The sequence below is a fragment of the Prionailurus viverrinus genome, chromosome B1, assembly GCF_022837055.1.
Source record: "Prionailurus viverrinus isolate Anna chromosome B1, UM_Priviv_1.0, whole genome shotgun sequence".
Classification (NCBI taxonomy): Eukaryota; Metazoa; Chordata; class Mammalia; order Carnivora; family Felidae; genus Prionailurus; species Prionailurus viverrinus.
In genome coordinates, this window is record NC_062564.1 from 134,266,705 (window position 1) to 134,292,553 (window position 25,849).

General features: G+C 38.9%; 1 protein-coding gene across 4 annotated transcripts in view; it reads right to left on the reverse strand.

The window, feature by feature from the left end:
* Positions 1 to 25,849, reverse strand: part of AFF1 (ALF transcription elongation factor 1) — a 236,919-nt gene that overhangs the window by 45,213 nt on the left and 165,857 nt on the right. For 3 of the 4 annotated variants that reach the window (XM_047856954.1, XM_047856953.1, XM_047856956.1), the window contains 4 exons: positions 11,509 to 11,553; positions 5,988 to 6,074; positions 4,991 to 5,027; positions 1,566 to 1,617 (listed from right to left, as the gene is read on the reverse strand). In XM_047856954.1, the coding sequence (XP_047712910.1) occupies positions 1,566 to 1,617; positions 4,991 to 5,027; positions 5,988 to 6,074; positions 11,509 to 11,553 (221 nt within the window). The remainder of the gene's footprint in view (positions 1 to 1,565; positions 1,618 to 4,990; positions 5,028 to 5,987; positions 6,075 to 11,508; positions 11,554 to 25,849) is intronic. The other variant, XM_047856955.1, reaches the window with a different exon arrangement.

Consider the following 25,849-nt stretch of genomic DNA (forward strand, 5'->3'; position numbering starts at 1 on the left):
GCACACAGCGGCTTCCTTCTCTTGGTGCTGTTGCCTCCAAGCGCTGCTCCATGGGGAACTCCTCCCTGCTAATCTTACTGCCAAGGGGGATGCAGGCTCTTTAATTCCCTCTTCCTCACAGTCCCCAAAGACACTGACAAGGGCCTTTTATTGTATAAAGGGCTTTACTACCAACCATTACAAAGAGTACAAGGTGTACAACCCTGGGGAAGTTAGAGCTTCCACAGAATTATTGCAATTGTGGTCCCTGGATCTATAGTTTCTATTTTCTACCAGCCATCAACTGGTTTAAAAACTCTCCTCCTTTCAATGTAATCTAAGTCAGTGATTCCATACTTTCAGAATTTAGGAGCCAGAAGAATTAAAAAGGGAGGAGGAGGAGGACAAAGAGAAGGAGGAGGGGCGCCAGAGGGGAGGGGGAAGGGAGGAGGAGAAGAGGCAGCAGCAGCAGCAGCAGCAGCAGCAGCAGCAGCAGCGGCAGCAGCAAAGAGGGAAAAAAGGAAAGAAAACGCACATAGGGGTTAAACATTTTTTCTGGTAAAAGGACAATAAAAACAGGCAAATGTTCACCATCTGCCAGTACTATAAATAAAATAATTTTTATTACACACACAGAAAAGTCCACCCTTCAAACTATAATAGGTTAATCTTTTTTAAAAAAATCATGTTATATATATATATATATTTTTTCCTTCTGATTTTGCTTTGGAGAAATGAAAACAAATTCCATCGAGGAGCTGGTGCTTAGGAACAGGGATTGAGTCCAGTCTCACATTCAGAGTTACGGTGAAAAGATAAAATAACCTCTTTGCCTCAACTACACAGCTTTTTAATAATTCAACCTACAGCAATGCCTCCTTCCAAAGCACATGGGACAAATACTGTGCCCAGAGCAAAGCTGGAGCTCGAACCTCAAATTCTGGGAGATTGGCAGCTCCTGGTCAGTTACTGATTAGATACTGAAGGAGTATCGCCTAGTTCCTAAAAACCCTTCCTAGTTGTATGAAAAGCAAGAAATATTACTTTAATACCATCAAGAAATGACAAATTAGGTCAAAATGCTGATTTAAAAATCTTTATTATGTACTTCAAACTGCTCCAAAAACCCCAAATGTATCTGGACTTACTTGGCCTTAATAAAGAACAGCTGGGCAACAGGACTTGTTCTTTATTAGTTAAAACTAGGCCAAAAAAGTGGCAAAAAAAAAAATCTTAAATTGTACACATCCCCCCAAATTTGTTTCCTAAAGCCAAAGCTATTTGAGACTGAATTTTACTAAGCTAAAACCTTCTATTTTCCACAGTTAATATGTAAATAACAGCTCAAATGCTTTTCTTTTGAGAAAACCCCTTGGCAAACTCTGTTATGGAACCTGAACCCTCAACAGGAGAACTTAATCCAAGCATAAATCTAGGGTATTACTTCCTTTTACAAAGCAGTGGTAGTTCATGAAAGAAAGCCATTACTTGAAAGCAGTAGGGCAAAAAAATCTAGGCAATAGATTTACGTGGGAAATTACAATGTTACGTTATAAACTCTTAATAAACAAAAGCATTTTACTTACGATGTTCCCTGCTGAGAATTAGTGTGGTTTTTTGAAGATGTATCATATTGTTCTGTGGGGAAAGGAAAATGATCAAAGCAACACAGTGAGATATATTCATGAGTTTCTTATAAACGCCCCCCCCCTTTTTTTTTTTGCTGTCCCTCCACCGCTGTCCTCACCTTTTCCACCTAATCGTTTAGTATACTTGAACTCAGTCAACCACAGTGCTTGCTATACACACCGCACTTGGTACAATCTCACCATTATATAATAACTTACATCACCTCTAGAGTAGACTTGCTCAGAATCAAAGAATCCTGAACAGAGCAAAAACACAGAAAAGAACTGCTTGCAGCACACACTGCCACATGGCTGGTAACTTTCCTACGTGCTGGAACCTGACTTTCCTTGACGTTGGGTTGTGGGGGGCGGCTCACGTGTTAGCACTATGACAGGGCGGCACTCACTCTCACCTGGTCTGACCTCACCTATCTTTCAGTGATTTTGTTAGCACTCCCTTTTCTCAGCCTCTGTATTTGGTCAAGTGTGCTCCCCTTCTCATCCGTACCCCTGTTATTCAACACCTGCCCCCATTCATTTATTCAACAGCTATCTGCAGAATGCCTCACAGATACAAGATGTTCAAGGCATTTGATCCTGTCCTCGATGAGCTTACAATTAACTGAGGAACACGTGACAGGCAGTGTGAGATGAGTACACAAGTCAATCATATAAATTAACTGTACCAGGAATCTAGGGAATGGTCTGTTGACTATGACTAAAGAAGGCAAGTTAGGCAAGGAACAAAATGCATTGTGTCACAAAAGATGGCAAAAATTGGCAGAAGAGACCGTGTGAGCCAAGGCAGAGAAGAGGGAAGATTTAAAATGGCACAGATTTGGAAACAGTAAGGGCAGGGCGCAAAAGGTGTGGACACCACAGAAAGATGGGTGAAGGCTGAATTTTAGAGGGCACTGGATGCCACGATGGTAAGTTATAACATTGTTAGGCAATGAGACATCACCAAAGGTCTAAACAGGAACATGACAGATTCCTCAGAAAGATTAGTCTAGTGGTGCCACCTGATAGAACCTAGAAGGGAATGGGGAAATAGTAAATGTGGAGGAAACGAACCAGCTGGGAGCCTGCTCTAGGTGTGAGGTAATAGCTGAAACAGAACTTGAAGTGGAATGGCAATATGGGTGCCTTTTAAGACACGGTTGAAGATTTCCCAAAAATGTCATGTGGAGACCCTGCAATTAATCACTCTGTCCTCATGGTGGCAGCAGCTCTTGCATGATATTTTTGAACTGCTTCCCCTTGGGGCTAAAGCTGGAGGCAGGACTACAAATGGGAGGGGCTAAGGTCACTCTTCAACACAATCACAGGGACTCCCATACAGTGGTCTTCACTGGGTCTTAAGCACCACGAGGCTTGGTTATCCTCAGGCAGTCATGTTTTTGCAAACCTGTGAACATAAATACTGGGGCATGAAAGTAAAACCCTTATACCTCATTCTCTACAGACTCTAAAACCTGAAGATAACCTCTCAAGAAATTTGAATTCTCTTGCTGAGCATACTTGGAGAAACACACGTCAAATTCTACTTTTCTGATCACTAAATTGGCACGTAATCCACTCCCTCTTCATTCAACATACAACTAGACCCTTCTAGGGTCCAATGAGGCCCTGCAAAGGCCAGTCTCACAAAAGTGAATAAGGTTCCCCAGAACACCAACAGACAGAGTGGCAGCAGCAGGAAAAACCCCAGGGTAAGCATCTAGTGAGCCAAGATCCACTGGAGTCCTGCCAGGGTCTGAAAACGAATCAGAACAAGGGGGAATCAGCCCATGCTACTCCAGTGGCCAAGAGGGCCATCCATCCGCAGCCAAAAAAGTGCTTACCAGCTCATCTTCAACTATATTTTTGCTATAAGAAGGAAATCAAACAAAGAATTAAAGGGAATCTTTCTAAACCAAGACTGAGCAATCATCAGAGCTGTAAGCCAGTGGAAGGCATACAATCTGCCTGACCGGCAGACCTAGCAAAGGGGGAGCAGGGAGAGCAAGTAAAAGGGGCACATACTACTCCTGTCCACAGCTAAGCTGGCAATGCATCTAAGACTTGTGCCACTCTCACTGCTTATCTGTCTCTGTATAGGCAGCCAAGACATTGAGAAAAAAAGATTTCCCCATCTCGCCCAAGAAGCCACCAATTTCTGTTAATTTTACCTTGCTACTTATACAATACTGTGGCAAGATGATCAGGTTTACTTCTCTGCATGTAGGGGAAATTCAGTAATAAATTCATTGAAGATCTTATTCAACATCTAGAGCAGGGGATGGCGAACTTTTTCTATAAAGGTTAGACAGTAAATATTGTGGACTTTGCATGCTGTACCTTGTAGCATAATAATAAATGAATGGGTAAGGCTGTGTCCTAATAAAACCTTTACAAAATATAGTTGCAGAACAGACGGACTCTCAGGCTATGATGGGCCCACTCCCATTCTAGAGGAAGGGATATTCTGCTTCTTGCTTTCCTCACCTTTTCTACTCTCCCCACATCCTTGTAATTTAAACAATAGAATAATAAAGGGAAAAATGTAAGTAAGGGAAAAGAATGAGGTGGGGAGATCTGAGGAAGAGTCACCTCCATGAAATATCTAAGAACAATCTTTTCCTGACATACATACATATCCTACTTTGGTAGCCCTATTTTTTGAAGATTAGCACTTCGTAACTTGGATGCTCACCGTATATTACTAAACTAAATGACTGCAAATACCTGAGTCATTTTTAGAAGGTTTCAAATGCCTTGTATGTAGTTGGGACACAAAAAAATTTGCTGAACCAAGGGGTTACTGATGAAGAGAAAGGCTAGACCTAGTTAGCTTACTTCTGTTTCCCCCTAAATTCCCAACTATTTACAATCCATAAAGAGAGACAAACAAGAATTACAGGGTGAATACATACAGGAAAAACTGAAGCATCTATGTGCTTTATTCCTTATACAAATTTCTTACTTTTTTTAGAAAAAAAAAAAAAAAACAAACACAAAAACAACACAAGAACCACACAAAATACCCCAATCTATTCTTATATGTAATTCCTGAATTATAATGCTTTGAGAGTCACATTCAAAATGTGTAGCACACATCAGTTAATTATATAATTATATATTAATTATATATACAGCTAATTGTTATAATTGTAACACATTATATTTGTTAAGTATTTTACTATGACCTCTTCATTAACTCTTTGCAACAATCTGAAATTCCATCCAAGGAACAGTTTTATGTTTTCCCTCCTTTCCTATTCTTTCAACAGAGGAAGCCCTCATCTGTGCTAGGCCATTTTTCATTAATTTTCTTATATAAAAACAGTAAAAACTATGCTTTGTTTTTCAATGCAAAAATCAGTTCCACGCAATTTACTTACTTTGGTTTTGAGTTGCAGAACTGATGTGCTGAGAATCCTAGAAAGAAAAATAAAAATCTCCAGTTCTCAAAATACTAAGGTTTATAAATCTTACGTGGCATCACCACTAAGTCTGATGAACACTGATAAATCTAATTTTTACATAAAACAGGTTTTATTTCTTCTGCTGTTTCCTAGAGTTTACTTTTCCTTACAGCAAAGATAGATTTATTTTATTTTATTTTATTTTATTTTATTTTATTTTATTTTATGCAAAGCATAAGGTTTTACCTTAAAACCAGTAATAATGAACATTTTTAAAAAACTATCATGAGAAAATATGGAAAGTATCTAACATGGCAAATTCTGGTTTGGGTAGATATAACTTCTTTTGAAAACAATACCATGGAAAGGAATAGCTATAATATATTAACAATGCACATGCATACAAAGCTGGACAAAACACAGATCTGAAGGTGCTATTTCTATAGCTCCAAGGAGATCCAAAAGTACAAATAAGCAAAGGAAAACGGCAGTGTTTAAAATTCATTGTTCACAAATGCTTCAATGAAACATGCAAGTCAGCAACTGATCCACTTGTTACTAAAACCAGCGCTAATGTAGATGATCATATCAAACTTTAAGAAAATTAGGAAGTATAAGAAGTGGAAGATTTATGTATTAGACCTGAACTAGGAATCAGACACTCACCTTACTTACTTTCCCTGCACTTCTGTTTTCCCATTTGTAAGAGTCTCAAATGAGAGAATTTACTGAAGTCCTAAATGCTTTCATAAGCTATAAAACTTGGTACAAATGTAAGATGTTCTTACTGACATAGTTTGGAGAGTGAAGTGTTTGAAAACATTATGAAGCATTTTAAGCGCTAAATTAACTGCAATTTTAACCTTATCTGCAAAGATTCCAACAGCTAGTGCTAGATTAATCTGGTTCACAGCAATACTTAAGACTTTTCACTGATGTGGATACAGTGCCTACTGTACTTGTAAGGAATTACCTTTGTCGGAAAAGGAAATTTGGAGGGCTCGGCTGTACTGGGCGTATGTATTGCTGTCAAAGGAGGCGGCCATGAATGGGTCATTTCCTGGAAAGAGATTTGGAAAGGGATGAACAATTATAAATAGAACACTTATTGCTATGTAAGTTAACTTTATTTAAGACTTTTTTTTAACATTTATTCATTTTTGAGAGAGAGAGAGAGAGAGAGAGAGAGAGAGCAAGGGAGGGGCAGACAGAGAGGGAGACACAGACTCCGAAGCAGGCTCCAGGCCCTGAGCTGTCAGCACAGAGCCTGACGCGGGGTTCAAACCCACAAACCGTGAGATCATGACCTGAACCTAAGTCGGATGCTAAACTCACTGAGCCACCCAGGCGCCCCAGCTTTTTAAAGTGGGTTGATAGTAAACAAAAAGTGAAATCTTAAAAGTTATTTTACTTTAAAAAAAAAAAACCCTACTTAATGGGCTATGTTCAAACACCAAAGATCTCCAACTCACAAAACAGTAATCAGTTCAAAGAAGAAAAACAAGAATGCAGAACATGAATGGTCTTAACACTGAATATTATAAAGCATATAAACAGTAATAGGTATTAACAGAGCTTATGTAACCGTGAACACAGAGTCTCTACTCAATGCGTTCTTTCTCCCTCAGCTTCTTTATTGCATTTCCTGGAATTATTTAAGTTCAAAGGAAGAAGAACTTTCCTGTTTGACTTAAGCAAACAAGTAATTCAGGTCACTTGTTCCACTTGGGAGAGTTTTAATGGATTTGACCCTTCCCTGATACACACTATTAGTACATATGAACTTTTTTTGGAGGAAAGGGCCTTTAAAAATTACGTTCCCTTTCCAGCAACAGAAGTTTCACTTCTATTCACTATTTTCATGGAGGCAAGATTTTTAGATCTTCCAAATTAATATATATATATATATCTTGACATGAATTCTTTTTTTTCTGAGTGCATTCATGACTTATACTCTGCTTTGCTAAAAACCTGGCCCTAAACAGAATGTCAGATTAAATATGTCCAATCACAAATATATGCAGGTGCACACACACACAATTTCTTAAAATGGCATTGGAGATCATGAATATCAACCCCTTCGTTTTACAGATGAGAAAACTGAAGTCTGAAATGACTGGATTTGGTGTCCCAGGAAGCTGATGGCTGAGAGCACAGGGTGTGGGCCCCTTCGCTTATCCAGTCTAACTAAGAGAAAGAAGTTCATTCCCACACATCTCAGACTTGCTTGGTAAACTGGCTTAAAGATGGACAGGCGACTCCCTATGAACAAGCTCGTGACCCCAGATTTCCTGCTGAATTACTTCACCTGTATAACACACTGTATACTATAGCATTTCTTTTCAGAGTGTGGACCAACCTCTCCATTGCCACAGAAATGCCATCTGATCCTTGAACAACTGGAGACAGATCTCTAGCAAGTATTTCCATTCCCAGACTCTGCACTTTTCCCCTTGCCTTTCCCCACAGCCACTCTCTTGGTGGCTATCACCCCAGGACAGACATAAATGACCTGGCACAGTGACAAGAAGAGTAACTGATGCTGGCTTTCTTGAGTAATTTTTGTTAAAGGTGAAGACATGTCCATGCCTACTGACTAACCATCTGCTTTGTTCAGCACAAAGGAAGAATCCTGTCCTAGAATATAATGGAAAGAGCAACCACTCTGGAGCCAGAGTCCCAGACTGGAATCCTAACTGATCCTCACCAGCCCTGGCAGCCTACAGTCCCCGAGCTCTCTGCACCTCTGTTCTCAGTGAGGGGTGAACTAAGACCACTTATTTTTCTAAGTAGAATGAGGGTAATTTATGTAAAATGCTTGGATACATGGTCATAAAAAGTACTTAATAAATTAAAAGCATCACAACTTTTAATTAAGTCTAGTTTTGAAAGAATTTCAATACTGCACCAAAGCGAGCTCCCTGCTGTTTTATTTATTTGACTATCCTTTAAGGAACAGGATCATTATAATGCTACAATATAAAAATATAATTAATTGAGGTGTTTGAAAGTATCCCCCCTTCTGTTTTCCAAGAATTTCTTTAGAATCCCAATGGCATCTATGACTTTTAGTTACCAATTATTCCCAGAAAATGTCCATTGTGCTCACAATGCCTAGGGCTGCCCCAGCTATTAAATTAGGCAGTTGGAAAGTGCATAAACTCTTTCAGGACCTAAGTTGTTTGCCAACAGCCTGAAAGAATTTATATACTTCCCTAAATGCCTGGCTTACTGGAGGGAGTTAGGCCTTAGGAGAATTGGGGCCATAAGACAAGGAGGCTGCCCAGAATTGCACACAAGGCCATGAACTTGCTCCCTACCTTAACAATGACTTACCACACGAATGAGGGTAAATCAGGTGGCACCTGCCTGGGTCTTAGCTTCCAGGTGCCACGGAGCTGTTGCTCCTTGCTCTCTACCTTGCTCACTCTGCTCTAGACACACTGTCTGCTTCCTCTAACTTCTGGTGCTCCTCGAATACACCAACCTGTTCCCACCTCAAGGCTTTTTGCATTCTTTCCTCTGCTCATCCTCTTCATTTGCCTGCTATGGGAATCACTGCACTCATCAATACCTGATATTTTTATTATGTAATTATCTTCCTCCTGTAATCCCCATTAGAGCAAGAACTAGGTCTTATTCACGTGGCATCGTCAGTGCCTAGAAAAGTACTTGAGGCTTAGTGGCTATTTGTTGCATAAATGAATGAACAAGTAACAGTGCTACCACTCACTGTACCAGAATTGCTAGAATGCTGCGCTAAGGTACTGTCTACGAGTACTGTGCTGACTTCCCCAGGAGGCTGTCCAGGCCATGCCACTGTAAGTAGAAAACCCGAGCTGTTGCCTTACTCCCACTGAGTACATGAGGGCACAGTCCGCTGTCTGGAACTCATGTGTGACCAATTCCTAATCTCCAGTACTGTCTGCTATCTTCTTACCCCATCAGCCTGCAGGAATTATAGGCCTTTGTTAAAACACTTCCACTCTTCATATTTCCACCAGAGAACCAAGAAAGATTTTTCTATGATTGTTTTTTCTGTGAGGAAAACTATTTACTGCTTCTATCACCCATCAGAAATATTTGTGTTAGGATTCCTGGCAATCTTCATAAATTGCTGGTAAAAGAGAAGAACATGAACCACGAGGCAGAGGAAAGTACCTGGATCAGCACTAGAGAGTGAGAGCTAGATAGGACCCTAGGGATCATCTATTAGCCCAGGGCCTTCATTTTACCAACAAGTAAACTGAGGCCCAAGGAGTGCACATCATATGGCTGGAGCCCCCAAGAGAGGGTGAGTGTAGGGGGAAAGACTCCAAGTCTCCACTCTGCAAAGGCTTGTGCCCCTCCTCAGTCCAGGATATCCTTCTATTTGCTCTCCCCATGATTTTCAAATGAAAATACTCACCTGGTAGCTTGCATTAACTGTTCACTTTCATGCCTTTCCAGGTAAGCAAGAACCCATGAAAGTGACACTGGCGGAGAGGGGAGGGACGATGAATAGGTTTATTAAATTAAAACTGCTTGTCTGATACTCTAATACCATCATCCTAAATAAGGGATTTCATGAGGAGTATATTAACACATCAAAATCTAAGAGCAACATTTGATATACACAGAAGACAAGTAATCTATATTGTTGCATTTACTTTTGAAATAACTATAAAACAAATCACACACACTTTCAGAGAAAATGCTAAGGCCATATTTTATAACTAAGTCATTTGTTGTTTTATTACTCATCACACCAAAGGATTTCAGAAATATCAGAAGAAGAGGATGAGACAAAAGCTTAACCAACATAACCTGTTTATTATTAATCTTGCTTGTTCATAAAAATTGTTCAATTTTAGCAGTACAAAGTGTGTTTCCTTAGAGATATTTCTTAGAAGATTCCAACTATAAAAGTAGGGGACAAAAATTATAAAACAGAAATCATGGAACTGCTTTCCAAATATCTGAACATCTGGTTAGACACTACCTTTGTCAAAAATTTTGCAAGGGAGGGGCTCCTGGGTGGCTCAGTCAGTTAAGGGCCCGACTTGGGCTCAGGGCATGATCTCACAGTTCGTAGGTTCAAGACCCGTGTAGGGCTCTGTGCTGACAGCTCAGAGCCTGGAGTCTGCTTTGGATTCTGTGTCTCCCTGTCTCTCTACCCCTAACCCACTCGCATCCTGTCTCTGTCTCTCTCAAAAATAAATAAACACTGAAAAAAAAAATTTTTTTTTTGCAAGTGAGAATTACTGGTTTCAATGCCACGCACTTAATACTTTATAATAAAAAATTAAAGGAAAAATTGGATAAGCATATATTTTGAGGAAAAGTGAACAGTGAAAATACAAATGAATAGGTACATGTGTCATACAGATCTCTACTTCAAAAAAAATCAGAAAACTTAAAGTAAAAGATAAAGCAAGAATAGCACTAACATGCTTCCACTGACATGGAAGAAAGTTAAAAGCCAAAGAGGAGCAATGAGAAATAAACAAAACTCTTAGTTATTACAATTACAGTACTTGAGCATTCAATTTAGCTCTAGATTTCCTGGAAATTGAAGCCAAAGTAAGAAACTAAGGAGTTTATGTAATTCTTCTCTGATAAAATGAAAGCATACAGGTTCATGAGGAGAATTAATTTATTTTTTTCCTGGAACTGAATTCTAGGAAGAATCTGTTGTCCTTGTGGGGGGAAAAAAACAAAACAAAACCCTGAACCAACAGATAACGGGTTCAATGATGTATCTGTAGAAACAGCAAAAATGTTCACAGCACCATCTCAAGAAACAAGAGTGAAAAATAACCCTTCAAGGTAAGTTTATAGATATCCATTTACTTCCTACTGTTTTTCTTCATTCTTTTAAAAATTCATGGTCTCACTGAAGATGAGGCCATACATAGCAAGTGTCCATTACAAAACACCCAGAGGTATAAATCAAGCACCATTTAACCCCTCAATACAGAGGGCTTTCCTTTCTGAGAAGTGAGCAACTCTTGTGGGTCTTTATGAGCCACCAGAAAAACCTGAGACAAATGCCTTGCAGCTTGCAGATTTCATTTTAATTAACAGAATCTGTCAGAGAGCTCAATAATGCTTTAAGAGTCCTTCTGTTACTATTCTGGTTTATTTTGCATTTGAAGGTATGAGGAGGGGAACAGTTTAAAGGGGTATGGAGGGGCGCCTGGGTGGCACAGTCGGTTAAGCGTCCGACTTCAGCCAGGTCACGATCTCACGGGTCCGTGAGTTCGAGCCCCGCATCAGGCTCTGGGCTGGTGGCTCAGAGCCTGGAGCCTGTTTCCGATTCTGTGTCTCCCTCTCTCTCTGCCCCTCCCCTGTTCATGCTCTGTCTCTCTCTGTCCCAGAAATAAATAAACGTTGAAAAAAAAAAAAATTTAAAGGGGTATGGAGATGGCAACTGTTCATTAAAGTCAAAGTAAATGGAGATATGCCTGCCTCCTTAAACATTTCTTCAAATGAAAAACAGTAAATGAGCTCACCTTTAGAATCTCTTCAACACAATGAACTTCATTGGAGTAGGTCTGCTGAAAGTGAAAACCAAGAAGGGAAAAGATTAGCACAGAAACAAAAAGAACTCGGGTGATGGTATTAGTAGACGCTGGTATTCATACGGCAACCTTCTGGTGAGTGGAATCACCTCAGGGCCACCCTTTACTAGCTAAGTATTAGGAACTTCACATTCTGGATAAAACAAGACCAGAGACTAACTGGACTTAATGGGCGGGGAAGAGGTTCTGCAGGAGACAATGGCAGACTAATTCTGACCCTCAGATCAAAGTTTCCAAAGGAAAATGTGTGTATTAATGAAAATTAGCAAATTAGTAAATCTATGGGGAAAACAGATATAACAAAAGTAGAGGCAGAAAGAAATAAAACTGGGGTTGCAGTTTGCTGCTTCATAGCAACATGTGTCCTGTGAGCCAAGTAAAATGAACACAAAGATGGAAATCATCTGAACACCTACCTCATAGTTAAAAAGGCCAACATCGAATCACGGACAGATTTTTTTTGTAATATTCTAACTGGCCAAAGATTCACTTTAAGGTAAAGACATGTACTTCAGTGTCTCCGCCCATGCTTCCAGCCAGCATTTTCACCTTATATACGCAAATATACACATACACGTGTGTACGCACAAACACATACTATGTATTTCCTCAGAGAAAGACCCTAGGAGAAACAGATTTCCTAGTGTCTTGGATAAAAGATCTACTACTTAGACTTCTCTTCCTTATCTCCAGCTAAACAAATGACGGCTGCTGCCACCAATATCACCACCACAGATGGTGTCTAGGAAATGTCTTTTTACAGTCTTTATAAGTGCAAAGAAAATGCAAAAGTTTAAAAAAAAAAAAAACTTTAAAAATCATTTTTCCTTAACTAGAGACATGAAATCCCACGACCTCATGATTTTCCCTGGAAAAGCAACTTTTTGCTCTGTGTCAATTCACAGCCAAGTGCCCCGGGCAAGTTCTCTACAACACACACTCCTCCCGTTACTGGTCTTCCCAGTCTGTCTGGTCCAATACCTGCCTCATAGCTGGAGAGTAGATGAAAGGCTTCTTTTCCTGGCTCTCATTTCTGATCTGAGTGTAATTTAATACAGCACTGGTTGCCAATTCCTGATCTACGATTCATTAACCCACCATTCCAGTTGAAGGATGAAGGCAAAGGAAAGAAAAGAGCATACAACATTCACACTGCCATGGAATCAAACTGAACGGATCCGTCAATGTTCAAATGTAATTTAATTTGCCTGGGGTCAGGTTTTAAAACGTGAATTTCATGCAGTTTTGTTGAAATGTTTGCAGTTTGATATTTTTGACTGGCTCTGGAGGTCAGAAGGTATATCCAAAGAATCAAGGGTATCCCTTTAGTCCGCATGTCCTATCAGCTCTGCCTTTAGGCATTATGCATGTCAAACACTAGACTTGCTTACCTGCTTTTTGTTTTTCAAAACCATTAAGAGATGCCTAAAAACTGGACCAAATACTAATAACCCAACATTTCAGGACAACTGTCAGGAACAGAAATGAATGCTGTTTTGACATCATGATAAAATTTAACAGTATTCTATGGTTTCAGTTTTTCACATGCATAATTAGGACAAATAACAATTATAAGCTGAAGGTGGATCAACACAACAGAGATACAGCATATTACTACTGACTCTGGTCAAGTAGTCCCCTCATCCCATCTGTTCCTGGAATGAGAATGGGAATCCAATTAACATATCTGGGAATCAATGAAGGTGAAGAATCAGAGAGAAAAAGATTCCTCCACTGCTTCCAACAGAATGAGATGAAAAAACTGTAACTTCAAGACACTAAACGATTTTCTGAACTTAATTATTCAAGGAGTCAATACCTAGCCAAGATGTTTCGTGTCACTAAAAGATTCTTTTTTTCTAAAGTTTTTATTTTTCTTTAAAGTTTATTTATTTTGAGCAGGGGAGGGGCAGAGAGAGAGGGAGAGAAAGAGAATCACAAGCAGGCTTCACATTGTCAGTGCAGAGCCTGATGCAAGGCTCAAACTCATGAACCCGTGAGATCATGACCTAAGTGGAAATCAAGAGTGACACACTTAACCAACTGAGCCGCCAAGCTGTCCCTAAAGTTATTATATGAGATGAAGCGGAACTGAAGAAATTTTTCTATAGCTCAGTATTTATTAGTATCTGGATAAGATAAACATTGCTAAGGAGTCACCATTTAACCCATTTAAAATTATAAATAAGGTCTTAGGTTCAAGCATTAATTGGTTAATTTACTGTGAATGTTCCTATTAAATCCATTATGAAAGTGGGAGTATTTCAAAGGGATGTGGGGATTCCATTCCAAATACATGAGGATATATTTAAAGACCTCCCTGGGGCGCCTGGGTGGTTCACTTGGTTAAAGTGTCCAATTCTTGGTTTCGGCTCAAGTCATGATCTCACAGTTTCACGGGTTCAAGCCCCACGTCAGGCTCTGTGCTGGCAGCGTGGAGCCTGCTTGGGATTCCCGCTCTCTCTACCTCTCTCTCTGCCTCTCCCCTGCTCATGTGGTCTGTGTCTCTCTCAAAATAAACTTAAAAAAAATTTTTTTAAGACTTCCAAGCATCACTGTTTATAATGGCAAATAACTGGAAATAATCAAATGCCCGACAATAGGAATCCAGCTAAAGACCTTTATAGTACATCTATATAGCAGTGTGTCAGAGAATTAAAATAATAATATAGGTGTATGAGCTTGCATGGAAAGATGCTCACGATATTTTCAACTTTTTTTTTAGAAATAATTTTATATTTACAGAAAAATTACAAAAATAATAAAAGAAATTCCCATGAACCCTTCACCCAAACTCCCCAAATGTTGGCATTCTATCGCATTTACTTTGTATTTTTCTCTCCCACCCATACTTCTACACTGAACCATTTAAGAATAAGTTACAGAATTAGAGTTAATTCCCCTTTATCAAGATATATTTTTCAAACTGTATTTAAAAGAGGGGAGGTTATAATAGAGATATATAAAGAGAGTCTGTATAACATGGGCCCATTTTATGTTCCATCTGCCTGAAATTCAGATCTCTACTCTTCTTCTGGCTCAAATTAGAGACTCTTAAACTAGAGTACAGGTATTTCAAATCTGTCTGCAGAGAAAGAGCTGTAAGGACAGGCTCTCTTGTGTTTAATAAAGTACATCTTGGCACCTCCAAGTCGGCCGCTGGAAGGAGACTTTCCAAAAAGGGAGGGGAAGTTCAACAAACCATTATGGCCTAATCCTTTCCTTAAAATCCACTTTTGCCACAGGGTCTCCAGCAGAGTACTGCCACTCCTGCTCAGAGAAGCCAGGTCCCTGTAACAAACACTGCAGCCAAATAGTAAACAATCAGCCTCTCTAAGGCACAGTCTAGTTAAGGCTGAAGATCTGCAGGTAAGACCTCCACAAAGCACAAGACATGATAAAAAGCAACAACAATAATCCATGCTGGTTGCATGAATCAAAAAATTCTAGTCTGCAGGTCCTTCTTTGTCCAGCTCTGCTTCCACGGTGTAGACAGTGACCTTTAGCACTTACAACCACAAATCCCACTGCTGTCTCTCACAGGCAGTATCTAGGTTCCTAGGGGAATGCAGCTCTTCCTTCCTGCCTACCTACTTCTGACTGCCTCACAAATCTGGTATCCTGTATGTAGACTGACCTTGCTTCCCCATAAAGGTATGGACTTAACACAGGAACCATAATTCAACTGAATATAAAATGATAGCACCTACTTACTGAATACATATTGTACCTGACATTGCATTAACCTTTTTATGTACTGTTATTTCTTCTGTTTGATACCATTTATTGTAAGATGCAACATCATTAGCTTGGTGGGGGTGGGGGGTGGGGGGGGGAAGCTACTGTACTAAATGTACCCATCAACTGCAGATATAGCCTTTATTGTAGAAACTTAAAAAAGAAATACCACAGCTAACATTATACTTGAATGTGAAAAGCTGAAAGCTTTTCTTCTAAGATCAGGAACAAGACGAGGATGCTCACTCTTGCCCCTTTTGTTGGAAGTCTTAGCCATAGCAATCAGACAAGAAATAAAAGGCATCCAAATTGGAAAAGAAGTAAAACTATCACTATTTGCAGATGACATGAAACTATATATAGAAAGCTCTAAAGACTTCATCAGAAAACTATTAGAACTAAAAAAAGAATTCAGTAAAGGTTCAGGATACAAAATTAATATACATAAATCTGTTGCACTTTTATACACTAATAACTATCAGAAAGAGAAATTAAGAAAACAATCCCATTTTCAATCACATAAAAAAACCCAAAAAACAAACTAGGAATAAATTTAACAAAGGAAGTAAAAGACCAGACCAGTACTCTGAAAACTGTAAGACACTGATGAAATAAACTGAAGACCACAAAAATAAATAAAAAGACATAACATGCTCACAGACTAGAAGAATACTGTTAAAATGTTCATACTACCCCAAAATAGAATACAAGTAAAATAAGATAAAGTAAAATGCCCATACTACCCAAAGCAATCTATAGATTCGGTGCAAATTACCAAAACACTAATGACATTTTTTTCACAAAACTAGAATAGTATGAAAATTTGTACAGAGCCAAAACAGACCCCAAATAGGCAAAGCAATCTTGAGAAAAAAGAACAAAGCTTGCAAGCATCATACTCCCTGATTTCAAACGACACTACAAAGGTATAGGAAGCAAAACAATATGGTACTGGCACAAAAACAGATCAAGGGAACCAAATCGAGTCCAGAAATAAACCATGCTTGTACAGTCAATTAATCTTCAACAAAGGAAGCAAGAACATACAAATGGAAAAAGACAGTCTTAAATAAATGGTGCTGGGAAATCTGGACAACTACTTGCAAAAGAATGTAACTACATCACCTTCTTACACTATACACAAAAATAAACGCAACATGGATTAGAGACTTTAAGACCGGAAACCATAAAACTCCTGAAAAAAAAGGATAAGCGGTAATCTCTTGAACATCAGTCTAAGCAATATTTTTTTTTGATCTGTCTGCTCAGGCAAGAACAAAAGCAAAAATAAATAAATGGGACCACATCAAACTAAACGCTTTTGCACAATGAAGGATACTATCAATAAAACGAAAAAGGGAAACTACCGAATGGGAGAGGATATTTTCAAACAACCCAGTAAGGGTTAATATCCAAAATACACAAAGAACTCACAACTACTATCCAGAAAACAATCCAATTAAAAATTGGGCACAGAACCTGAATAGGCATTTTTCCAAAGAAGACATACAGAGAGCTGACACATGAAAAGATGCTCAACATCACTGATCACCAGGGAAATGCAAATCAAAACCACAATGAGATACCACCTCACACCTAAGAGAATGGCTATTATCAAAAAGACAAGAAAGGGTGGCTGGGTGGCTCAGTCAGTTAAGCATCCAACTTCGGCTCAGGCCATGATCTCACGGTTTGTGGGTTTGAGCCCCACATTGGGCTCTGTGCTGACAGCTCAGAGCCTGGAGCCTGCTTTGGATTCTGTCTCCCACTCTCTCTGCCTTTCCCCAGCTCGTGCTCTTTCTTTCTCTCTCTCTCTCTCAAAAATAAACATTTGGGTGGTGGTGGGGGGGGGGGGGAACACAAGAAATAACAAGTGTTGGTGAGTATGTGGAGGAAAGGGAACCCATGTGCACTGTTGGTGGGAATGCAAAATGGGGTGGCCACTATGAAAACAGTATGGAGGTTCCTCAAAAAGTAAAATTAGAAATACCATACAATGCAGCAATTCCACTTCTGGGTACTTACCCAAAGAATCCAAAGAAAACAAAAACACTAATTTGAAAAGATATAAGCAAACCCACATTTATTGCAGCATTATTTACAATAGCCAAGATATGGAAACAACCTAAGAATCTATCGATAGATGAAGGCATAAAGATGCAGTATATACATGCAATGGAATGTTACCCAGCCAAAGAAAAACATAATCTTGCCATTTGTCACAATGTGAATGACCTAGAGGGTATTATGCAAAGTGAAAGAGGTCAGAATTGACAAATACTGTATGATTCTACTTATATTTAGAATCTAAAAAACAAAACAGAAACAGACTCACAGATAGAACAATTCGGTTACCAGAGGGGAGTGGGATGGGAGATGGCTGAAATAAGGGAAAGGGATTAAGAGGTACAAACTTCCAGTTCTAAAATAAATAAGACACAGGGATGCAATGTACAGCATAGGGAATATAGTCAATAATAGGTAACAACTTTGCATGGTGACACATGGCAGCTAGATTTAGTATGGTGATCACTCCGTAATGTATAAAGGTTGCATCACTATGCTGTACACCTGAAACTAATAGAATATTGTATGTCAATTATACTTTGACAACAAAAAAATTGGACAAAATTCCGTATAATGCTCCAATTCTCATATTAACCTCTGTGGTAGGTATTATCCCAGACTGAATTCTAGAGAAATTAAATTACATATCCAAAGTCACACAATGCTCTGAAGTGACTGAGCCTGGTTTCATAATATTAATACTACCTTTCCAAAAACCTCAACCTTCAGGCAAGAGGCAAATATATTAGCATTTTAAGGAGGAGATGTGACTCCAGTTGTCCTACACGTGACCAAAAACATTCTTTGAAAAACAATGTCTTGCTTCTGTTTGTACAAAGAAGTGCTTTGGTATTCAGATTTAACTGCCTCTTCCTACTACACGGCTTCAGACCAGAAAAGGCAGCAATGCTGGCCTCAGTCTGATTTCTCACTGCTCTTGGAATGACATTGTGTAATCATAAGGAAATACACAGATACCAAAATAAAATATGTTAGTAAATGAATTCTAAGCATGACACAGTTTGTTTTAATAAGCTAAAAAAGAGCAGGACGAAGAAATATACCTCACCACTGAGACCTGGAGGCTCTTGCAATACTGTGTTTTAAGTTTCTCAAGTTTCAACGGAGCAGCACTTTTATAACAATGCCAGTCTCAAAAAGGCTTAGTTATCACTAACCAGGAACTGCAGGGAGCGCGAAGGCAGCATGCTGACAAAGGAAGTCAAAAAAGATCTTGGATTCTAGTTCTGGCCCTGCTGAGGACTGGCTCTCCAATTCTGGATGAGATTCAACTTCTTTGCGACTATTTCCTCATGGTGATAAAGGGGATAATATTAACAAACCTAACTGCTTCACAGGATTGGTATGAAGGTCAAATGTGAAATTCTAAAAACTTTCAAAAGGCCCAGGGATATGTGAAATCCCTGGTGCCAACATTATCAAGGCATTCTTTTTAAAACATTTTTTAAAGTTTATTTATTTATTTTGAGAGAGACAGAGACAGCATGAGTGGGGGAGGGGGCACAGAGAGAGGGAGAGAGAGAATGCTAAGCAGGCTTTGTGCTGCCAGCACAGAATCTGATGCGGGGTTTGAACCCATGAAGTCATGAGGGCAAAGCCTGATCTGAAACCAGACACTTAACGGACTGAGCCACTCAGGCACCCTAAGGCTTTCTTTAATGGTGTGGACAGAAACCTCAAGAGGGTTTTCTATCAGTTTTAATTTTTAAAAGATAAGGCTCATGCTATTTTTCTTCAAACACAGGTCAACTTTTGGATTACGGTTCAGCCTGTAGTTATCTACTTGTTGCACACCAATCCCCATCTAGCTAGATGACTCATAATTTTCTTGTCCCTATCTAAAACTCTCTTCCCTCACTGGTGTCCAGATAACTCCCATACAGACTTCAGGTCACAGCCTAAAAAACATCTTTTGGAAAAGATTCCCCAATCCCTCCCTCCCAAAACTGTTCACGTGCTCCCACAGCTCTCTATACTGCTAAAGCACCTCATGTAACATCATCTCTGCTACTTCCTGATCACAAGTTCCATGAGAGCGGGGGCCAGTACTACCTCGGTGAACCACCAATCACACAATGCCTGTCACACAGAGGCAACCAATAAACATTTGCTGGTATGTTTTCAGGCTCAGAACTCAGAACATGAAAATAAATTTCCAATTTTTAGAGCTTTAGAGACTTCCTAAATACTGTAGCTTGTAGGAGTTATAAGTCAATGTCTTAAATAACAAACTACTGGAAATAAACATACCAGGGACAAAAGGGAAACTGTTTTGCATTGTTTTCTCCTCAAAAACACTATGACTACGTAGAAACTATTTTTCACATACTGACTGGCAAAACAAAAAAAATGATGATACTGTATCTGTTAAATATGAGGAAAAAGGCACTCTAATACCCTGGTTTGTGGGAGGGTAAAGGGTCACAACTTCTAAAGGCATCAATTAGGCAACCGCCCCCAAATTCTAATTTCCCATACTCAGACACAACAATTTGACTTATAGCACCAACTTCTACACATATGTACAAACCTATTCACTTCAGCCTCGTTTGCAAATAGTAAGATACTGGATACAATCTAAATGCCCATTCAGAAGTTAACTGGCTAAGAAAACTGTGGTACATGCCCCTTACGCAGAAATACTATGTAGCTATAACAAAGAATTAGTACTCTCTTCATGTATTGATTTGGGAGTAATCTCTAAGACATATTGTTAAGCAAGAGGGAAAAATATAGGTGCAGTATATGCCAGGATTTGTATAAATGAAAAGGTGACAGAAGGGAACATGTATGTAGTTACCAGCCATGCAAAAAAAATACTACTGGGAATACAGACAAGAAGTCTGTGACATCAGCCTTGTAGAAAAGAGAATTAGGTGGCTAGAGGGGTGGAGCAATGGGAAGATTTGTACTACATATTTTTATCTTTTAAATTCTGGATCACAAAATATATCTGTTCATAAATAAAAACATAATTGATATTTTTAAAAACAGGGATAAAAACTTTTACTCAAAGTACAGTCAATGTAACTTTCCTTCTCCCAAACACACACCTATGTGAATCAGTTTCCAGTTTCTTCCTCGGTGCTCTGTGCTTGCCCCACATAACACTTAGCACACGGAGCTATTCACAGATTTGCAGTCAGCCTTCCACCACAGACTGTGAGGTGTTCCTGTGGAAATCTGGGACTACTATCAAGGCCTGATCCAGTGTTTGCTGGCTAATTCATTCTTTCTTCCTAAACTAAACTACAAAGTCCTTGAAACAGCCGCATTATTTGGCTTGGTTTTTAAGAAATCAGTCATACTTAAATACTGAGCACACACATTTGAAATACACAAAACCTCACAGGACTGCTGTGAGGAAGAAATAAGACAATACGTGTTAAAGCTAATGTCATACAAATAATGCATTTATCATGAAGATGCCATAATCAACATTTCCAAGACACAGATTAGAGATGGAAACCAAAAGGCCTGCCTGAGCAAGGTTTTGACACAAAATTAATTTTACTTTGTGAATACACACTAAATTACCTCAACAGCGAGCCCTATTACAAGAACACACTTATACTGCCTGGGTGTGCCTACTTAGGCTGGGAAAGGTATGAAGGTGCTAGCAATATTACTTCTTCAGAAGCATCATGCCCTTTGGGCAACTACCTAAGCATCTACTTCCATACCTGGTATTTTAAAAGAACTTTTAAGATCCCTAGACAGACTGGGGCGCCTGGATGGCTCTGTTGGTTAAGCATCCAACTTCGATCTCATGGTTCCTGAGTTTGAGCCCCGTGTGGAGCTCTGTGCTGACAGCTCATAGCCTGGAGCCTACTTCAGATTCTGTCTCCCTCTTTCTCTGTCCCACCCTGCCCATGGTCTGTGTCTCAAAAAATTAAAAATTAAAAAAATTTTAAAGAAAGATCCCTAGCGAAATTTATGGGCACACTTACAGTACAAAAAGCTATAAGCTTTTGTAAGTAAGAAAGTTATAGATTGTTACTATGCAAGGAGGGATAATGAGCTGACAGAATAAGGCACTCTTAACAGTGTAATAGTATTATGTAAGTGCAAACCAACTTTAATTGTTAAGTTCTCTCTTCAAAAAATTAAACACCCTCCCACCTCTCCCCAAGTATTTTCAAATAATGGAGAGGTTTTGGATACCTTTTAAAATGTGATATGCTCCAGGGGCGCCTGGGTGGTTCAGTCAGCTAAGCGTCCAACTTTAGCTCAGGTCATGATATCACAGCTGGTAGGTTTGAGCCCCACATTTGGGATTCTCTCTCTTTCCCTCTCTCTCTGCCCCTCCCCCACTCATGCTTTTTTCCTCTCTCTCAAAAATAAATAAATAAACTTAAAAAAATAAAATAAAACTGATACACTCCAACATGTAGCAAAGATCTCTTTTTTTAATGCCAAACTGTCTGCCAGGCACGAGGGCTCCCACAATTAATGTCATGCTAATTGCAGAAATCTCTACAGCTCCCCAAATAAATTTTTCAAGGAGAGGAGGAAAGAGACTGATAAAGGACAAGGCTATTTCAAACAATTTTAGGAATCTATAGGTCACCTACAGTTACCATCAAACAAAAATTTATTGTGGCAAGACCATGCCTTCTACTCGTATTGGAGGATCCAGAAAAGCAGGGAAGTGTAGAAACAGGTGTCAGAAATACTGACAGACCTTTTCTATAAGTCTTCTTACACCAAGATAACCCTTGGTGTTTTCATTTATTTTCCTCAGACTCGTTTCCTATTTGGTGGGGTCTGGAGTTAATTCATTCATCTCTGTGTCTCCCATGACCTCAGCATAATTATGGACTAACACAGATATGCAAGTAGTATTTGTCAAATGAATGAATTTGATTTTGTCATTTCGTGGCATCTTCAACGAAATTCAGAAACATGAGCTTACCAAAAATTTGGAATATGTTATGGTGAATTCTCCCTTTTCCCCCTACATATTAGAAGCAACGTGTTTGTTCACATTTGTAATATTACAGACATCTCCACAGAACAATGATGCTTTTTAAGACACAGAAATCCTCAAAAAAACAAACAAACAAAAACTATTGTAACAAAATTCCATTACCACCAACAATCCAATCAGATGTTTTTCACCCAAGGAGTAGTTTCCTAAGTGCAGTGTGGGGACATGAATTTCTCTGAGCAAAGTTTCAGATATGAGAGTTGCATGAGATCATGACTGTTGGGAGAGGGGGTACATCAGGCATGCTTGGGTGGGGTTAAGGAAAGACATGTGTATCCTTGAGATAGGAGATCAAGAAATACTCCAGGATAAAAAACAGAAAAAGAATGCTAGAAGCTTTGGAAGATGTGGTGGCATCCCAACTCACTTTTTTTTTTTTTTTTAATGTTTATTATTTTGAGAGAGAGAGATAAAGACAGCAAGGGAGGGGCAGAGAGAGAGAATTCCAAGCAAGCTCCATGCTGTCAGAACAGAGCCCAACATGGGGCTTGAACTCACAAACCATGAGAGATCATGACCTGAGCCAAAACCAAGAGTCGGACGCTTTACTGACTGAGCCGCCCAGGCACCCCCCCCAATTCACTTATTAAATGAGAGCTAATATTCCTGATTTTTTCAAAGTTCACCTTTAAGTAAACTCCTTTTTTATAGGCAAACTGTATGTATCTACTTGTCTTTCACCAACTAGGGCAAAATGGTCTAAAAATGAAAAGAACCCTAAATATCATTACTGAAACTGAAAAAACCTCACAGGAAGAAGTATTTTCTTCACAGGAAGAAGTATTTTGAACTTTTAAATATCAATATGAATAATTAGAGTTTTTTTTTTTAATTAAAAAAAATTTTTTTTTATTTATTTTTGAGACAGAGAGAGACAGAGCATGAATGGGGGAGGGGCAGAGAGAGAGGGAGACACAGAATCGGAAGCAGGCTCCAGGCTCTGAGCCATCAGCCCAGAGCCTGATGCGGGGCTCGAACTCACGGAGCGCGAGATCGTGACCTGAGCCGAAGTCGGACGCTTAACCGACTGAGCCACCCAGGCGCCCCAGAGTTTATTGTTCCTTTCCAGTCACTGATTTTACCTGAAGTGCTTTGCTTTAGTGTCATAAAGAATTTATTTTTCAAAAGTATATGAATTTATAAGAAAGCTCATAAATTGTACTAACTGAATTAGTTAAAATATTCTGGAAATTCTGTTTTGATTTCTATTGAAAGAAAGTATCTTTTCATTGTGAAAACTAGGATCTAGTTTTGAAGACTTGGTTTAAATAAGTAAAAATAAAAAGAACAGTGAGTAGCTGTTTTCCACATATAATTGTAAAAACTTGATCTAAATGTACAAATGAACATGAGGGGAGTAATAAAGTGTTGGTTTCATTTATTTTATTACTATTATATTTCCTAAGATCAACTGAGTGTGTACATTTTGATGTATTCCCAAGGCTTCTGTAAAGCCACATGAAACAGTTCCTATTTAAAAAAACAAAACAAAACAAAACAACTATGTTTATGCATTATATACAGAAATGTTCTTCAGTAGATATTATGGCAATGTCAACTAGTTTCTTGGTGTCAAAGTTAAGAGGAATGAGGTATACCTGAGCCAAATTTAAATTGACTTAAAAACAAAGTAGTTGGATGAAAAACAAATGTAAAAAACTGACCACTGTTTGATAGTACTCATGTCTAATCTCAGTTATTCACTGACTTCCTAACTTTTGCCTGTGAACCACTACCATTCACCATGTAATAAGGTATCAGAAATCTCCAATGCTCTTAAGACTTGAAAACACTGTGCCTATGATGAAAGATCACATGAGACCCCATGAAGCCCACTGTGGGTGTATTAACTGTGAATGATTTAGTAAGACTAGCTAAAAAGGCAGTGCTTTAAAAAAAGAAAGGGAAGGAAGGGAGGAAAAGGGAGGGGAAGGGAAGGGAGGGGAGGGGAGGGGAAAAGGCAACACAAAGAACAAGTCTAGACACTGGTTCCATTCCAGTGATAATAAATTGACAAGGTTTTTCAAAAGGACCAAACTATATGATCTATTCCTACCACAACCAATCCTCCTCACCAAAACAATCTTTAGAGCTTTTTCTAAGAGAGATTTAATTTTTCTTTTTGACTGGGTACATTAATTTGCAAACCATGAGCAGTCTTTCAATTAAAATATTATCACTGAAGAGAAGGTGTTATACTGCAGTGTGATGGTGTTTTGTGACCATGCTTACTCCAATCCCCATCCTACCCTTCCTTCCCTCTTCCCACCGCCCCCCTCTTGCTCCCTTGAGTGCGCTCTCTCCCTCTCTCCCTCTCTCTCTCTTTCTCTCCCCCCCCCCACACACACAAATCGTATTAACTGATGGTTGTAAGTATAAAACAACACTACTAGTTTGTCAACCATGACCAGATTTATAGATACATAAACCTGTGTTCTGCACCTCCTTTGAGTATAGGTGTCTATCAAACTTAAGTGGCAAACAATGTTCAGAAACCATGTCGAATTCTACATTCCATAGGGTGCCTGGACTTTTTTTTTTTTTTTTTTTTTTCCCATAGCTGAGCATAAGCTAAGACTACAAGAGGCATCAGAAAAAAACTTTCCATCAGTTTCTGGATTAGGTTGAAAGAAACTGAAGTCATATGAATAAGATAAGCCATTTAATCCATGCTTTGTCTGAAAGAACATAAAGATTTTATCTTGGATTTATTCCAGCAGTAATCTCAACAGTCCCCTCTGGGCTAGGTGTTGGTTGTCTGTCTCCTGGCATGCTGACTCTTAAAAACAAAAAACAGAACCCAGGGAAAAAAAGGAAAGAAAATTACTGAAGCAGGCATATATGCACTGAGGAAGCAATTTGAACTTCACACTACCTTGGGGATTACTGATACTATAATAAACACAGAGGAGAGAAGGCAAATAAAGATGGCCTCGTGCTTTATATCTTAATTCTGAACAAGTAAATTCCCCCCTCCCTTCTTTCGGCTTTAATATTGGGTAACAACTAACCAGGTTACTTGCCAGAGTGTAGAAAAAGGGCCAAAGATCATTCTGGGAAAGTACAATTCATCTAATATTATAACATTATGAATGATTATAAATCACTCATTTAATCTTATCATCAAAGAGCACCTACATTTAAGAGACTATTTTGCTTTTCTATAATCTACCAAGAACCAGATTCAGTCATTCTTTTTAGGGAAAAAAAAAAAAAGTTTACTAATTCCACTGAATCTCTGGGAGACTTAATAATCTTTTCCTTTTCCTGCATTATCTTTGTATGTAAGTTTGGTCAGAAAATACAGACAAATTGCATCAGGCTTCCAGTAAAGTTCATCTTATAAAGTGATTTACTAAACTGGCCAAAGTGAAAATGTTTAATAACAATGTTCTGAATAAATACTTAGTCACTCCACAAGTGCCAGTATTTTTTTCTTTTACAAATACAAGGGGT